Below are 18,894 nucleotides of genomic sequence, written 5' to 3'. Positions count from 1 at the left end.
TTACTAATCATGTGACTACATTGGAGTTCAATATCAAAGAGTGAGTATTTCCAAGTTGTGAAAGTTCTGAATTCCCAGCAGAATTAGAGCCCAGTCCTGCTTCCTGGCATATCCTACATATCCAGCAACTTTGTTGGGAGCTTTAGGGGTGCAAGGAGTGTAATTTCAGGCCCTAATATTATCAACTGTATTGTTCTAGGACTTGTGCATTTAGTGCTTGATCCTTCACTCCCTGAAGTCAATGACAAAGCTCTTATTGATGATAGTGGTGTTTCTGGTTCTAAAATCTCTCCCATAATAAATAATAAATAATAATAATAATGAGGAGACAAATTTGTGGAAAATTTTACTTGTTGGAGGAAAGATAATGACACCAATGTCGGTATCACATTTCCCAAACAAATAAATAAATAAAATAAACAGCGATAAATAAAAATTATTACTAGAAAATATGAATGGCCATACTGGGTCAGACCAAAGGTCCATCTAGCCCAGTATCCTGTCTTCCGACAGTGGCCAATGCCAGGTGCCCCCAGAGGGAATGAACAAAACAGGTAATCATCAAGTGATCATCCCATAGCCCATTCCCATCTTCTGGCAAACAGAGGCTAGGGACACCATCCCTGCCCATCCTGGCTAATAGCCATTGATGGACCTATCATCCATGAACTTATCTAGTTCTTTTTTGAACCTTGTTATAGGCTTGGCCTTCACAACATCCTCTGGCAAAGAATTCCACAGGTTGACTCTGCGTTGTGTGAAGAAATACTTCCTTTTGTTTCTTTTAAACCTGCTGCCTATTAATTTCATTTTATGACCCCCTAGTTCTTGTGTTATGAGAAGGAGTAAATAACACTTCCTTACTTATTTTCTCCACACCAGTGATGATTTTATAGACCTCAATCATACCTCCCCTCAGTTGTTTCTTTTCCAAGCTGAAAAGTCCCAGTTTTATTAATGTCTCCTCATACGGAAGCTGTTCCATATCCCTAATAAATTTTGTTGCCCTTTTCTGAACCTTTTCCAATCCCAACATATATTTTTTGAGATGGGGTGACTACATCTGCATGCAGTATTCAAGATGTGGGTGTACCATGGATTTACACAGAGGTATCTATCCCTTTCTTAATGATTCACAACATTCTGTTTGCTTTTTTGACTGATGCTTCACATTAAGTGGATGTTTTCAGAAAACTATCCATAATGACTCCAAGCCCTGGTCTACACTAGGACTTTAGGTCGAATTTAGCAGCATTAAATCGATGTAAACCTGCACCCGTCCACACGATGAAGCCCTTTTTTTTGACTTAAAGGACTCTTAAAATCGATTTCCTTACTCCATCCCTGACAAGTGGATTAGCGCTTAAATCGACCTTGCCGGCTCGAATTTGGGGTACTGTGGACACAATTCGACGGTATTGGCCTCCAGGAGCTATCCCAGAGTGCTCCATTGTGACTGCTCTGGACAGCACTCTCAACTCAGATGCACTGGCCAGGTAGACAGGAAAAGAATCGCAAACTTTTGAATCTCATTTCCTGTTTGGCCAGCGTGGCAAGCTGCAGGTGACCATGCAGAGCTCATCAGCAGAGGTGACCATGATGGAGTCCCAGAATCGCAAAAGAGCTCCAGCATGGACTGAACGGGAGGTACGGGATCTGATCGCTGTATGGGGAGAGGAATCTGTGCTATCAGAACTCCGTTCCAGTTTTCGAAATGCCAAAACCTTTGTCAAAATCTCCCAGGGCATGAAGGACAGAGGCCATAACAGGGACCCAAAGCAGTGCCGCGTGAAACTTAAGGCGCTGAGGCAAGCCTACCAGAAAACCAGAGAGGCGAATGGCCGCTCCGGATCAGAGCCCCAAACATGCCGCTTCTATGATGAGCTGCATGCCATTTTAGGGGGTTCAGCCACCACTACCCCAGCCGTGTTGTTTGACTCCTTCAATGGAGATGGAGGCAATACGGAAGCAGGTTTTGGGGACGAAGAAGATGATGATGAGGAGGAGGTTGTAGATAGCTCACAGCAAGCAAGCGGAGAAACCAGTTTTCCCGACAGCCAGGAACGGTTTCTCACCCTGGACCTGGAGCCAGTACCCCCCGGACCCACCCAAGGCTGCCTCCTGGACCCGGCAGGAGGAGAAGGGACCTCCAGTGAGTGTACCTTTTAAAATACTATACATGGTTTAAAAGCAAGCATGTGAAAGGATTAATTTGCCCAGGCATTCACGGCTCTCCTGGATGTACTCCCAAAACCTTTGCAAAAGGTTTCTGGGGAGGGCAGCCTTATTGCGTCCTCCATGGTAGGACACTTTACCACTCCAGGCCAGTAGCATGTACTCGGGAATCATTGTACAACAAAGCATTGCAGTGTATGTTTGCTGGCGTTCAAACAACATCCGTTCTTTATCTCTCTGTGTTATCCTCAGGAGAGTGATATCATTCATGGTCACCTGGTTGAAATAGGATGCTTTTCTTCAGGGGACACTCAGAGGTGCCCGTTCCTGCTGGGTTGTTTGCCTGTGGCTGAACAGAAATGTTCCCCACTGTGAGCCACGGGGAGGAGGGAGGGTTGAGGGGGTAGCCACGCGGTGGGGGGAGGCAAAATGCGACCTTGTAACGAAAGCACATGTGCTATGTATGTAATGTTAACAGCAAGGTTTACCCTGAAAGACTGTAGCCACTGTTTTATAAAATGTGTCTTTTTAAATACTGCTGTCCCTTTTTTTTCTCCGCCAGCTGCATGTGTTTCAATGATCACAGGATCTTCTCCTTCCCAGAGGCTAGTGAAGATTAGAAAGAAAAAAAAAACGCACTTATGATGAAATGTTCTCTGAGCTCACGTTGTCCTCCCACACTGACAGAGCACAGAGGAATGCATGGAGGCAAATAATGTCAGAGTGCAGGAAAGCACAAAATGACCGGGAGGAGAGGTGGCGGGCTGAAGAGAGTAAGTGGCAGGCTGAAGAGAGGGCTGAAGCTGAAAGGTGGTGGCAGCGTGATGAGAGGAGGCAGGATTCAATGCTGAGGCTGCTGGAGGATCAAACTAATATGCTCCAGAGTATGGTTGAGCTGCAGCAAAGGCAGCTGGAGCACAGACTGCCACTACAGCCCCTGTGTAACTAACCACCCTCCTCCCCAAGTTCCATAGCCTCCACACCCAGACGCCCAAGAACGCGGTGGGGGGGTCTCCGGCCAACCAGCCACTCCACCACAGAGGATTGCCCAAAAAACAGAAGGCTGGCATTCAATAAATTTTAAAGTTGTAAACTTTTAAAGTGCTGGGTGGCATTTTCATTCCCTCCTCCACCACCCCTCCTGGGCTACCTTGGTAGTCATCCCCCTATTTGTGTGATGAATAAATAAAGAATGCATGAATGTGAAGCAACAATGACTTTATTGACTCTGCAAGCAGTGATCGAAGGGAGGAGGGGAGGGTGGTTAGCTTACAGGGAAGTAGAGTGAACCAAGGGGCGGGGGGTTTCATTGAGGAGAAACAAACAGAACTTTCACACCGTAGCCTGGCCAGTCATGAAACTGGTTTTCAAAGCTTCTCTGATGCGCACCGCGCCCTCCTGTGCTCTTCTAACCACCCTGGTGTCTGGCTGCACATAACCAGCAGCCAGACGATTTGCCTCAACCTCCCACCCCTCCATAAATGTCTCCCTCTTACTCTCACAGATATTATGGAGTGCACAGCAAGCAGTAATAACAGTGGGAATATTGGTTTCGCTGAGGTCTAAGCGAGTCAGTAAACTGCGCCAGCGCGCCTTTAAACGTCCAAATGCACATTCTACCACCATTCTGCACTTGCTCAGCCTGTAGTTGAACAGCTCTTGACTACTGTCCAGGCTGCCTGTGTATGGCTTCATGAGCCATGGCATTAAGGGGTAGGCTGGGTCCCCAAGGATACATATAGGCATTTCAACATCCCCAACAGTTATCTTCTGGTCTGGGAATAAAGTCCCTTCCTGCAGCTTTTGAAACAGACCAGAGTTCCTGAAGATGCGAGCGTCATGTACCTTTCCCGGCCATCCCACACTGATGTTGGTGAAACGTCCCTTGTGATCCACCAGAGCTTGCAGCACTATTTAAAAGTACCCCTTGCAGTTTATGTAGTCGCTGGCTTGGTGCTCCGGTGCCAAGATAGGGATATGGGTTCCATCTATGGCCCACCACAGTTAGGGAATCCCATTGCAGCAAAGCCATCCACTATGACCTGCACATTTCCCAGGGTCACTGCCCTTGATATCAGCAGATCTTTGATTGCGTGGGCTACTTGCATCACAGCAGCCCCCACAGTAGATTTGCCCAATCCAAATTGATTCCCAACTGACTGGTAGCTGTCTGGCGTTGCAAGCTTCCACAGGGCTATCGCCACTTGCTTCTCAACTGTGAGGGCTGCTCTCATCTTGGTATTCATGCGTTTCAGGGCAGGGGAAAGCAAGTCACAAAGTTCCATGAAAGTGCCCTTACGCATGCGAAAGTTTCGCAGCCACTGGGAATCGTCCCAGACCTGCAACACGATGCGGTCCCACCAGTCTGTGCTTGTTTCCCGAGCCCAGAATCGGTGTTCCACCACATGAACCTGCCCCATTAGCACCATGATGCATGCACTGGCAGGGCCCATGCTTTCAGAGAAATCTGTGTCCATGTCCTGATCACTCACGTGACCACACTGACATCGCCTCCTCGCCCAGTATCGCTCTGCCAGGTTCTGGTGCTGCATATACTGCTGGATAATGTGTGTGGTGTTTAATGTGCTCCTAATTGCCAAAGTGAGCTGAGCGGCCTCCATGCTTGCCTTGGTATGGCATCCACACAGAAAAAAGTCACGGAACGATTGTCTGTCGTTGCTCTGACGGAGGGAGGGGCGACTGACGACATGGCTTACAGGGTTGGCTTACAGGGAATTAAAATCAACAAAGGGGGTGGCTTTACATCAAGGAGTATTTCAGGCAGGACTTCACGGAGGGTTCCAATAAGAAATGGTGCACCTAAGTAATTGTTCTTATTGGAACAAGCAGGTTGGTCTGGCCTCTGATTGATACATAGCTAGATTTACCTTGCTGCACCTTCTCTGTGAGTGACTGCAGTGTGACCTAGAGGAATGAGTCCCCTAGACGGGGCGGGAGGGGGGGAAGTGAATGAGTACAAAACAAATCTAGTCTTTTTCTTGTTTTGATCCACTCCATCTATCTTTTACATCTTTGGCTGGCAGCAGACGGTGCAGAAGGACTGCAAGCCATCCACATCTCATGGCTGCTCGGCAGGAGATGGTACAATAGGACTGCTAGCTATCCATATCGCCTCCTGCTCACCATAAGATGGTTCAATAGGACTGACTGCAGGACTAAAGAGAATGACCTGGTCAAGTCACTTCTAATGTAGTCCCTGCACCCATGTCTGCCCAGGTGCTCCTGGCCGACATGGCCAGGAGCACCTCGGACATGACGATGACGGCTACCAGTCCTATTGTACAGTCTGCTGCCACAAGGCAAGGGGTTGCTGCTGCTGAGTAGCAATGCAGTACCACGTCTGCCAGCACCCAGTAGACATACGGTGACGGTTACCTGAGCGGGCTCCATGCTTGCCATGGTATGGCGTCTGCACAGGTAACTCAAGAAAAAAGGCGCAAAATGATTGTCTGCCCTTGCTTTCATGGAGGGAGGGAGGGAACGGAGGCCTGATGATATGTACCCAGAACCACCCGCGACAATGTTTTAGCCCCATCAGGCATTGGGATCTCAACCCAGAATTCCAATGGGCAGCAGAGACTGCGGGAACTGTGGGATAACTACCCACAGTGCAACACTCCGGAAGTCGACGTTTGCCTTGGTACTGTGGAAGCACTCCACCGAGTTAATGCACTTAGAGCATTTTCTGTGGGGACACACACACTCGAATATATAAAAACGATTTCTAAAAAAACGACTTCTATAAATTCGACCTAATTTTGTAGTGTAGACATACCCTAAGCAAGTGATTTTTAAGTCAGGAGAAACTTGTGGTATGCAAGACAAATCAGACTCCTGAAAGGGGTGCAGTGGTCTGGAAAGGTTGAGAGCCACTGCCCTAACTCATCTCACAGCCTGGGATGTCTTCTCTTTTCACTTTTCTCTAATTTTATGTGTCCCGTTATATATAAATGTGAAGGCTCAGCTGGTGTAACTCAGTGAAGTTCCTTTGCAAGGACATTTCCATACAAAACCATTATTTTTTGTTGCTTCTACATTTTTCATGTTACTTTTTAGTTTTTCAGATGTAGCCTTACTGCTTTTATTAGAAGAAAATCTTGCATTATATTTTCCTTTATAATGTTTACCTTTTATTTTAAATAAATAAATAGTGATACCAATGAAACATGCGAAAATCATCAGGATCACCGACAGAGCCACCATCCATGGATTCGCCTTTGGGAAAAAGGCAGCTGTAAAAGAAAACCCTAGAGGGACTCACATCACTCTGTAAGTAAGGGCAAAAATCAAAGGATTCCACATCATATAAAGCTACCTCCAGCAGGAGTAGTCTAAAACAAAGGTGGAAATACAGCCCTGTCTGCAGTGCACAGAGCACCAGAAACTTATATTACAAGGACTCCAACCAACACAGGCATCAATTCACAGATCAGCGTATGAATCAGCCTGGTTTAATTCACTGCTGTTGTTGCACAAAGAGACAACCTTGTCCAATGCCTAAAGCACTGGCTTCAGACTCAGGAGACTGAATTATGTTCCCCACACTTCTGGTGCCCTGCTGTATGAGCTTTACTATGTCATTTCCCCTCTGTTGCTCTATTTCCTGTCCAGTCTTTTGCTTGTCTTGTTCATTTAGTTTAGAACTATCATAGTTTATTTGTACAGTGCTCAGCACACTGGGGCTGCAATCATGGGCGGTGCGTAATGGAGGCTTGGGGAGAGGCCAGAAGCGGGAGTGCAGTGGCGGATTACCGCACAGACCCACAGGGCCTATGCCCAGGGGTCCTGGCCAATTTGGGGCCCCCGGAAAAATCCCCACTGCTACAGCCTTGGGGGTGGAGGAGCTCTTACTCCAGGGCCACAGTGGGGACACAGAGCCTTTCTGGACTCGGGGTGGCAGCAGACAGGGTGGAAAGGAACAAGCGGGGTGTGGGCCTCGAGAGAAGAGGTGGAGTGGGGGTGGAATGGGGGCAGGTTCGTGGTTGGAACAGGGGCAGGCTCACAGGGGAAGGGGTGGAATGGGGTGGGGCCACGGGTAGGGCCTTGGGAGGAATGGTGGAACGGGGGATGGGCTCTGGGCTTGGCGCTCTGGCCAGGGCCAATTGCTCTGCTGCAGTCCCGGCCATGGGTGAGAGCTCAGCCCCAGCTGGGGCTATGCTCTGAGCCCCTCCTCTCCATGGTCCCAAAAGAGCTCTCAGGCAGAAGCAAAAGCAGAAGCTCCCCCTGCAGTTCCCAGCTGCCTCTCCTCATAGTCACAGCTCCCAGCTTGCCGGCTCCGGCAGCTGTCACACAGGGCGACACCATGTGACCAAGCAGGGCCAGCAAATCCTGGCAAAAGTCTGGGGGAGCATGTGACCCCATGTGTCCCGCCGTGTCACCACTGCAGGGAGGAAGGTCTCGGGTTTCAGCCCCACTCCTGAAGCCCCAAGCCCCAGCAGGTGCTTCCCATGGGGCTGAAGCCCTGAGACCCCCCTCCCCACAGATTTGAAGCCCCAAACTCCTGCAGTCATGCCCCAGCTCTCAAACTTCTGAAGATTGTCATATGTGGCTTGGAGAGTCAGTAAATTTGGCCACCTCTGCTATACAGTATAGGTGGGATCTTCAAAAGTGTCTGAATTATTTAGGAGCATGAGTCTTGTTGACTTTCAGGATACTTTTTGAAAATTCCACCATTGGTTTGTTTCTTTTGTAGGGTTTTTTGTCTAAATATCATACTCTAGCCTTCATTGCTATTGATACATTTTAATGTAGTTAACCAATCTGCTGTTGTATTTTTTCTGTTGCTGATCACAGTGTGTTGCTTTGGTGGTAACTGACCTGATATATAAAATAATGTTGATTCCTTTTTTCGGTTGGTGTGGGTGCTCTTGACTACGCAAGACAAGTTCTGGTGTGAATTCTCTGTAATAACGATGGAATTTTCAATGTCAAACAGCTCATTGGCTTCTTTGGAATTTGTTTCAGAGAGCGATGGTAAATGCTGTCCACTGGCATCTCTCCACAGCACCTCAGGCTGTGGGTACCAGCCAACCAATCGACACACCACCCGGATCCCTCCATCCTGATAATCCTCAACAGAGATGTGAGGAGCAGTGCCTGAAGCTAGAGAAAATTAATAAATCAGTATTAATTTATGCACATGTTCAGCCTGGAGGATAAACATTTAAACTTTCCTTTTATTCCCTATACTCATGGACTCAGGAAACAATATGAGCAAGAAATTATAATTATTTCATGGAGCGGGAAGGGAAAACTTTTTCCTTCACTAGTTTTCCATTCCAGGATCTACACATGGCAAAACATTGTATTTCATGATTTCATGAATCCGTTAGCTGGTAAATGATCTTAACACTAACGGATAAAGAAAAAGATTGAGAAAAATAAAAGTTATATTTCAAATGTACCTTCAGGTGAAATATCTCTTCTTTGATCATATACAGTCTGCTTTAGCTAGCCCTATGGGTACATGTCAAAGACAGAGGAGAAAAGTCTGTCCATGTCTGGTCAAGTTTAACCCAGAGCTCAGTATGTGTGGCTGCTCCTAAGCCCCTCTTCACTGGTGAAAAGCAGTGGAGGAGGAATGGGCTTTCACAGGAGGAATTGTTCTCCCTCCTTAAAGTTTTAGCAGCCTTCACCAGAATGAAACGAGATAGCACCAGAGTGACAAGGAGCCAGCAGAACACTAGCCACTCATTTTCAGACGTGGAGTAGCTAGTGTACCCCTTATCCAATGTACTTCATGTTTGGATGAAGAATCATTCCTCACAACGGACTTGGGGAAATTTTTCAAAACCACCCAAATGACATAGGAACTTAAATCCGATTTACAAAAGTGACACACTGGAGTTACTGATAGGAAATAAATTGAAGGTAACAGGAAATTTTGAATAGTAAAATGCAAATAAGAATCACTGAGAACGCTCTCCAAAGGAAATACAGGCACATAGAACTATAGGATTGGAAGGGAACTCAAAAGGTCATCTAGTCCAGCGGTTCTCAGCCAGGGGTCTGTGGCCCCACAGGGGGCTATGAGCAGGTTTCAAGGGGTCCACCAAACAGGGTCAGCATTAGACTTGCTGGGGCCCAGGGCAGAAAGCCAAAGCCCCCACCCTGCTGTGCATGGCTGAAACCTGAGACCCGTCACACGAGGTTGAAGCCGAAGCCTGAGCAAGGTAGCTTCGCAGGGCCCCCTGTGGTGTGGGGCCCTGGGCAATTGACCTGCTTGCTATCCCCTAATCCTGGCCCTGGCTTTTAAATGCAGAAAAACAGTGATTGTGGCACAATTGGACTGTAGAAACCTCCTTCTTAAAAAACCTACAATTGCAAGAATTCCATGACCTGTCTAGGTTACCTGTTCCAGTGCTTAACTATCTTCATAGTTAGAAAGATTTTCCTGCTATGTAGCCTAAATCTCCTTTTTTTTCACTGCAGCATCATACTGTTGGCTCCATATTCACTTTGTGGTCCACTAAAATCTCCACATCCTTTTCTGCAGCATTGCTGCACAGACAGTTATTCCCATATTGTATTTGTGCATTTATTTTTTCCTTCCTACGTGTATTTCTCTTTGCATGTTTTTACTCAATTTCATGTTGTTGATTTCAGACCAATACTCCAGTTTATCAAGATCATTTTGAATTCTAATCCTGCCCTCCAAAGGGACTGCATCTTTCCCAGCTTGGTGACATCTGCACATTTTATAAGTGTACTCTCTACTGCATCATCTAAGTAATTAATGAAAATATTGAATAGTACCGGACTGAGGAATGACCCATGTGGGATCCCATTTGATACATCCTCCTAATTTAACAGCAAACAACTGATAACTACTCTTTGGGTTCAATTTTTTAATCAGGTTGTGCACCCACCTTCTAGCAATTTCAGCCAAACCACATTTCCCTGGTTTGCTTATGAGATTGTCATGTGGGATTGTGCCAACAGCCTTACTAAAAATTAAGATATATCACATCTATTGCTTCCCCACACGCTACTGACCTGACACCTTTAGTTCCAATTGGGCTTCTTCATAATCCATACCCTCTTGAACAAAACAGCTATACTGTCCTTCATCAGAAGGTCTGATATTGAAAATTCTCAAGGCAACATTTCCATCGGTGAGACCATCTTTAAAGAGCTCTGTCCTCCGCTGATATTCTGACATCTGCTGCCCATACTGGTCCTTTCCATCACTATAGCGATGAACAAATGGAGAGAGTTGGGACCGGAACCACGTCACCTCCATGTTCTCAGCGCTCATCTTGGGGGACAGGTGACAGGGTAACACAATCTCTTCTCCCACAGTGGCAATGACAGGCTGGTCAGGTCCAACCACTTTAAAACGAGCTAAGAAATGTACCAGGATACAAGGAAGATAAACTCAGAGAAAGCATGGGAAATTCATATACATTTCTTTAACAATACACACAAACAACAAGATCTATTTCATGTATTTTATATTCCATGGGGCATGAAATTATATATGGAGTTTACAAGAAATAATGCATTTCCACAACTGTAAATTATTCACAAAAAGAAAAGGAGTACTTGTGGCACCTTAGAGACTAACTCATTTATTTGAGCATAAGCTTTCGTGAGCTACAGCTCACTTCATCGGATGCATTCAGTGGAAGTGAGCTGTAGTTCACGAAAGCTTATGCTCAAATAAATTGGTTAGTCTCTAAGGTGCCACAAGTACTCCTTTTCTTTTTGCGAATACAGACTAACACGGCTGCTACTCTGTTAAATTATTGTTATACCAGATGTAGGGTGAAACCTCATTGAATCTGGTGGGTGTAATAGCCACCCTTCATTCAGAATAAATGATAGAAGCAATGAAGCTCCTTTATGGAGTAAAGTAGCTGAAACTTTCAGAGCCACCACTCAAATTACATGCCATGTGCAAGTCTGGTCAAGAGCTGAGCTATGTGGGCATAGTGCAAATACAGAGGGATGGGTATTGCTTTGGTAGAGCTGTGTGCTTGTGTGTGAGAGCAGAAGCAGAGAAAAAACACTAAAGAAGCAGACAGAAAAGGCTGCAAAGAAGGGCCAGAGACAGCCAGAAAAGCACTTGAAGCATGTGAAAGCTAAGAGAGAACTTGTTGGGCAAAGTTTTGGTTGAAAGCGGCTTGGAATTGTGAGCAAAGAAATTGCCTCCTGCTGTTTGATTCCTACTGTGTTCAATGATGCGGGACTTTGTGTACATTCTATGTAAATAAAAAGGATTTCATCAAATAAATACCTGACTCCATCAGCAATTTCTCTTTCTAATGGAAAGAACCCATAAGACCCTGAATACTGGCTACCCACTCATGTCTAAAGGGTTAACATTATGTTTATGTAAGCAGGGTCTGAATGAATGCTTCCCTGACAGCTAGCTGGGAGTGGGAGAGACTCCCCGTGTGTTTATGTAAATACAATTTGTTCCTGCTCTGCTTACATATTCAACAGATGCAGAGGTGTCAAAGTGATCAACTTTAACTGGTGTTGGGTACAAATCACTTTAATACTGAATGCAGGAGTAGTGAAATGCTGTTACCAATGTTGTAATTATTGTTGGAATACAGAGAAGCAGTACTGTGCTTAACCTGTCCCAAATAAGGGGGACCATCCTCAGTTGAAAGAACCTTGTTAAGCCAGGGGCTCAAATGTCAGCGCCCTGTGAAAGTAAGAGGGGTGGGGACAAGTATCCCAGTGAGAAGGCAGCACACCCTCACCAAGGGTCCTACCTAGACTGGTTCAACCTGTTCCTCCCCACAGGTCAAATAATAGCATTAAATAGGCTTCATTAGAACCCTCTTTGTTAATTTAATTGTTCGATCAGAGCTGAAATCATTTGTGGTGCGACTGTGTTTCTGCCCTGCCTGCTAAGAGCTAAAATTACTAAGAAACTGATGTGCAGAGGACACAGCAGAGAGGCAGATGGCAGCAGAAGGTGACTGACAGCTGGTGAATGAGTGGCTGTTGAGGCAGAGAGGCGCAACAAGCAGCCAGCAGGGCAGTGGCAAAGAAGCATGATGAGTGGCTAGCAGGGCGGCTGGTGGAGAAGCAAGGTGAGCGGCCAACAGGGCGGCTGGTGGAGAGGTGTGCCAACAGCGGTGACCAAGCAGCCAGCAGGCTGACAGTGGAGAGGCGCGGTGAGCATGGTGAGCAGACATCTGGCAGGGTGGCTGGCAGAGAGGGGCAGCGAGCGAGTGCCCGAGCAGCGCTACAAGTAAGGAGCCTCTTTACCCCCTCTCCACACAAGGTGGGAGGTGAAGTCTGCAGATGCACCTCTGAACTCTGGGTCTGCACTAACCAAGGACAGCAACTGTGAGTGGGGTGCAGAGAAGGGTTGGGCATGTGAAGGGGGCTTTTGGGTTGCTGGACTTAAGAACCTGAGGGGAAAGGACACTGCCCAACCTACTTGGGGTTGGGTCGTTTACCCATGGTTTATTTTTATGGACCCTAGTTGCAGTGTTTTCCCAAATTAACACCCAGTTGCTTCCCTCCTTTTATTAAAATTTCTTTTCTATACTCAGACTCTATGCTTGTGAGTGGGGAAGTATTGCCTCTCAGAGACACCCAGGGGTGGTGTGTAAATTTCCTAGGATACTGGGTGGAGGATTGAGCCAGTTCTGTGTTGTATCAACAGAAAGGAACCCCTAGATATTGAACATGGCCCTGACTGCTGCTGGCTCCACCAGGCAGAAAGATTATATTTTAAAAAATACTGAAATACATTCCCAGCACTTGTCATGGGGAGCAAGTGAGAGGATCACAAAATGTCCCCAACCCCAGTTACAGTGACAGGGTGATAAGGTTCAGTCACTCTACATTGTGCTCTGAAATGTGCCACAACATAAAAGAAAATTAACTCAGAGAGAAAAATTACTTTTCTTTTGCCTCCTCAGTCCTGTCAGCCTCATGCAGTAGTGTGCTATGCAAATAAAATAGGATTAGATCTGATAAACTAGGCAACGAAATTTGGAGGAAATTTTAAAGGGCTGGAAACCTGATCCCAATCCCATTGAACCAATGGAACAGTTCTCATTTACTTCAATGGGATTTGGATCAGCCCTAATGGGCTCTCCTTTTGTTGCTCAGGTTCACAGGCTGTGGAAGCCTTTAATCTCCAGAGGGCTAGTTTCAATTTAAGATAGTGCAAAGTGTAGCATCCTACTTGGTTAGCTGTGCTCTGCACATGGGACACTGTGTACCTGACCTCTGTGATATGCTCTTACTTCCAGTATATTTTGTGTGCACTTCAAAGCACTGGTTTTTGACATATGAAGCATTAAGTGGTTTGGGACCAGATTAGTGCCTCTTTCCTAATGTGATGTCCCAGAGACTGAGAGCAGATGGAGTGTCTGAGCTAACAACCCCATGGGTTCTAATGGGACATTTTCAATAAAGGGTCGTCAGCTGTGTATCTCATTTACCCTCTTGTTCAACCTACTGACTTATAGTCCCCGCTCTCTCTAGGTGTTTGAGAAGGGAATGAGTGGAAGAGGACGTCAGTGCATTAAGATGAGTTAGACAGTTATTAGTCCTGAAGGTTTGGACAGGCAGTGAAGACACTTTTTAAAAAAACACTGTTGTTTCTGTTTGGAATTTGGGTTGTTTTTTGTTTAGCCTTCTGTTTACAACTAAACATCTTACTGGGCATCTTTTCAAACCCCTGCTATTTATTTACTTAGATTTTTATCCTCCTTCAATAATAGAGTGTTATCCATTGCTGACAACTTTTAAAAACACATGCATGAATAAGCAAATCTAAAAACTATCCCAAGAACAATGCAACAACCCAGCAACAGGATAAGCAGAGCAAAATTGAATAAAGAAGTTGCCAATCTTGCTTTGTGGTTCTGTTTACACACTGTAAGTAGTTCCATTGTCTTCAAGTGAAGCCCATTTGTAAGTCACTGTAAGCCTAGATAAATCATATAAGAAACTACAGAAAGAGATGGGATTCCTACCTGATTCCAACCTGTGAAGAGAACAAGTAATGAAGAAAATAATCAAATCAGGCAGAAAGCATCTGGCTGTGGTGCTATGGCAGAATGAGAGAACCTGCATCCTCATGGGAACTTGGTCTAGATAACAGGATGGACATGGAGAAAAACAAACAAACATCATAGTAAACAAAACAGTGATTATGAGATGCTGGTTATTGGATTTTGTGGGACAGAAGATCACAGAGGACACAAATAAAATGGGATATATGCATTGCCAAGTAAATTTATTGTGTTATGCAGTTAGAGCAACCAGTCCATTAAAGTTGAAAACATGTTTCTATTATGAGTCCGAGTTTGTCCCATTCCCACCCAATCCACACTGCTCCCCACCTCGAGGTCGCTGCTTCCCCCACTCCTCTATATCCTGCTTCTCCCCTCTGGGTCCTCCCTGCCCAAAGGTTCCTGCTTTTCCTCAATTCCACTTTCCCCTCTCCAGATGCCTGCTTTCCCCAACTCTGGTTCCCTGATTCCTCTCTCCCTCCATTTTCCCCTCTCCAGGGGAGAGCCCTAATCATTAGGCTATTGACTAGCCTGAGATGGAAAAAGAAAAGGAGTACTTGTGGCACCTTAGTGACCAACCAATTTATCTGTAGCCTGAGATGGAGTTTTTTCAGTCTTTCCTGGTGGATCTGTTCCACTTTGAGTAAATAATGAAATATTTATTAGAGCAGGAACTTGAACCTGAGTCTTCTACAGCCAAGAGGAGGGCTCTCATCACCAAGCCACCCTCTCTCCTCCACTGCAGCACTGCTGAACATATAATTTAATACAGAGTGGAACAGCTCCAGCAAGAGAGCCTGAGAAACAGAGACAGAGAAATGTACAGGCAATGAGCCAGAAAAGTCACAATACATTCAACTGCAGTGAGAGTCCTGGAGCTTCTTTTATTCCTTTGATAAATTCAGAACTTCTCTTCACATCAGCAGGAGATTTGCCACGGTTAACTCCAGCTGCTAGTTACTAGTTCTGCCTCACTAGTATACCATAACAGAAATATCCAAGAAAAAAAGCTCAGAGACATGGGATGCTTTCATAGAAGTATCTGAATGATCCTATTACATGCATTCCTCTTCCCCCCTTCTCCTTCCTCTCTACCCACTTCCTTCCTTCCCCATCTCTAGCCCTCTCCTCTGAACTTTGCTTCTATTCTTTACTTAACTTCATAATTTTTCTTTAACTAGTTGATTTTCCATAAGCAGATTTTGTTTGTAAATTGTTTAATGCAAATAATTGAGGTATATTTTGACCATTCATATTATATATATATATATATATAATTAAATGTTTCAAGTATGGCTAACATTAGGTAGCAAATGGTTAATATATCATGAGAATTTAATATAGTTTATTATGTTTGTTTTTTCTCTGTATATATTTATATTTTAAAAAATTAAAAAAACAAAACAAAGAAAATAAGACTCAACTCCAGGAGGTTTACAAGGAAAAGGTACCAGGAGGGGGATTGCCTCGGAGAGAAAATAAAATCACGCTGCTCTGTAGAACCTTGCTGATCCACAGATGCAAGGAGTCCCCAGGTCCAGCAATGCACTGGAATCATGAGGGGTTAGGGGGTAGATGTTCCCGGTACACTGGAAACATGAGGAGGGTGGGGTGAGGTAGATGTTCCCGGTGCACTGGAATCATGGGGGGCGGGGAGGGGGCTAGATGTTTCTGGTACACTGGAATCGTGAGGAGGATGGGGTGGGGTAAATGCGAGCAAAGCAGCTGTGTCCTTATCGTAATGCTCCAACCTGCCAGCAGCAGCAGCCAGAGCCCAGAGCTGCTTCCTGAGCCTGGATGGAGGGGCTGCCTCTGCTACTGAAATCAGGTTCAAAGAAATAAAAGTTCAAAGAAATAAAGCTAAGGGGAAGGGCGGGCATGAAATGGTTGATTTTCCCTGTGCAGTTTGTTGCTAGACTGAGAACTGAATTCCAGCATTGCAGTGACTGATCTGGTAAAGTTGTTTTAATTCATCGTGTCTGTATTTTCTGCAGGGTATTTTGCTGTAGTGAGATCAGACACATTTCAGCTTCTTCTGCTATCAAAAAGCTAAGCAGTTGGCTTTCCCTTTTAACTTTGAAAGAATCAGTGAAGGAAATAAAATGGTGCGAACCCACCCTTTGGCTGGGGCTCTTGATCTATTGAATTGAGCCTCCTTTTCCACAACATCCTTTCTGTAAACCCAGAGGCACAGTCTGACTTCTGTATTTGCAGGGTAGAGGGCTTAATAAGTACAGGTCTGACTTTGGATGCGCTCTGCAAGTCCCCCAGGAGTTCACCCGGCTGTGAACCAAGCAGCACTTGGGGATGCAGGGGGAGCAGCAGCACAGAGCTCGGGGAGGAAGCCCCTGGACACCCGGCTCCACTCCCCTCCTGCCAGGCGCTGAGGGCACTCGGCTGCTGTGGGGACATCCCATGTGCATCTCTGTCAAGGGGAAATGACTCTGGCGGGCTGTGGAGCGCTCTGATAAAAGCTCCTGCAGCTGCCTCTTTCCTTCCCCTTTTCTCTGAAAACCATGTTTTTTCCCCAGCAAAGTGACCACCCCGGCTGCAGCCCCAGCACAGAACGGGTGCTCTGGCCAGCATAAGCCTCCTGCTGCCTGCACCAAGACCGGTAGGGCCAGATTTAGGGAAAATGGCACTCTGGGTGAACTTGTATTTTGCTGCCCCCCACATCACCCCTGGCCCCACAGGCTTACTGGGATCCCCCCACCACCTCTGGACCCTGCTGCTTCCCCACGTTTGTATTGAAGAGGTGCCACAGGTCAGCCCTGGCACAAATTAAGAATTGTCAGGCGGCCTGATACCAGCAGCTCCTGGCCGCGTGCCCAGCTCTGACGGCAACGCCACCACCAGCAGCAGCACAGAAGTAAGGGTGGCCTGGTAGATGCTGTATTGCCACCCTTACTTCTGTGCTGCTGCTGTGGCTCCTGGTGCCTGATGCTCTGCCCGCGGCTCAAGGTCGGTTTCATGCTGTCACAAGGAGGCTGCATCTTGCCAGAGCCCAGGGCCCTCCTGCAGCTCTCTGGACACTACTGGCTCACCGGGGTGCCATTTCAGATTTTGTGGGGTGGGGGCAACTTTAACCATGGTTCCAGAGACTACTTAGGCACCTGAAGACTCTTGGGTTTTTTGCAGATAATAACTTAGGAATTAGCTGACAGGAGCACTACGTCTAATTGTTACATAAAGAAAGAACAAATATATACAAACTCCAATTAAAGCCACATTTTAAGTTTATATGTAAATTTAGATCAGGAGATAATACAGCAAGATATTCCCAATCCCAAACCTTGAGGTATCAGTTCTGAAGCTTTAACACAGATATCAGAAACACAAGTTTGATACGTTGTACACTATCGTTAGTAATAAAAATAAATAAAATCTGACTCTGTGTCCCTGCCATTATCTACTCTATTTTAGTCAATTGTTTTTCACTCCCCCAAAAAAGTATTTACTTAATTGTAACATACATGATGAAGGTTTTTTCTCTTTTATTAAGAATGGGAATTTATTTTTCTAATTATTTTGGCATTTATGTTTACCAATCACAACCATGTATGTGACTCACGAACATTTGACTCCATCATTGCTGTTAGGTATCATAATTGGAACTGCATATATTTTCATATGAATTTTAAGGTTTTTTTACAGATATAACTAAAAATACTACTTGAAAATAAGTGACTTTCATCTGCCCAGGGTCTAAAGTTATGTGTTTAGCTAATGTTTTTTAACCTGGCAGTGCTCAGGTGAGTACAAGCTAAAGTTATATTCTAAGAGGATGTTATTATTTGATTATACCATTTTAAATAATTAATGACAAAGCACAAAATAGTAATAAAAATAAGGAAAATTACTGCAGCCAGGACAGATTAGACATTTTAGAACTCACTACTCAATGAATTAAATATAAGCATAAGAGGGAAATAAAATTATGAAATGCCCGCTGTTAGGGGGCTTATTCCTTCACCCACTTACTTCCCTGGTCCTTCTCGCATGAACAGAGAGCAACAATACCCGAAGTCCAAAGGTGCAAACAATTCAATGTTTATTGGGGTGAACTTCCAGCAAGCATGATTCCAGTTTCCTTCCTTAGTATCCTCCTTCCCAGCTCTGACACCACAAAGCCTGACACCTGTGTCCCTGTTCCCATTCCTGCCCTTAGCCAAACATGATTCCAACTTCCTTACTCCCATTCCCTGTTCCCATTTCCCCCTTTAGCAAAACATGATTCCAATTTTCTTACCCCCATTCCCTGTTCCCATCTCCCCCTTTAGCAAAACATGATTCCAATTTTCTTACCCCCATTCCCTGTTCCCATCTCCCCCTTTAGCAAAACATGATTCCAATTTTCTTACCCCCATTCCCTGTTCCCATCTCACACCCCCACATGCCCACCCCCACCCACACCCCGTCACTTCCTCATTGACTACAGATTATATAGTAAAACTTGAGTTCTGCTTAGCTATACTTTAACCAATCATTTTCCTGAAATTTAACTAACCAATCCTAACATATTGTAACATGATTATGTAACCAATTATATCCCACCACCTCAATTAGTTTACACCCAGCAAAATTAATTATACAGCAGACAGGAACAATCACAGAACCAGACAGAGATTATACAGACAAACAACAGCAAAGTGGGAACTATAATGACAAAACAATACAGAAGTGAGGATTTCACATCCCAGCTATT

At 45.4% G+C, this 18,894-nt stretch overlaps 2 protein-coding genes across 2 annotated transcripts in view; both read right to left on the bottom strand.

The window, feature by feature from the left end:
* The window catches only part of LOC311530631 (C-type lectin domain family 2 member D-like), a gene marked incomplete at both ends in the record, with an annotated part of 432,554 nt that overhangs the window by 291,211 nt on the left and 122,449 nt on the right, over nt 1-18,894 (bottom strand).
* Nucleotides 1-18,894, bottom strand: part of LOC311530578 (butyrophilin subfamily 1 member A1-like) — a 43,015-nt gene that overhangs the window by 5,589 nt on the left and 18,532 nt on the right. The window contains 4 exon segments of the mRNA XM_084647374.1: nt 6,324-6,428; nt 8,014-8,298; nt 10,192-10,539; nt 14,151-14,267. Coding sequence (XP_084503500.1) covers nt 6,324-6,428; nt 8,014-8,298; nt 10,192-10,539; nt 14,151-14,256 — 844 coding nt within the window. The 5' untranslated portion in view covers nt 14,257-14,267.

Source organism: Lepidochelys olivacea (genome assembly GCF_965140295.1).
Source record: "Lepidochelys olivacea isolate rLepOli2 genome assembly, chromosome: 14".
Classification (NCBI taxonomy): Eukaryota; Metazoa; Chordata; order Testudines; family Cheloniidae; genus Lepidochelys; species Lepidochelys olivacea.
The sequence above is the reverse complement of the archived record's forward strand: the minus strand, read 5'-3'. Positions and strand labels throughout refer to the sequence as shown.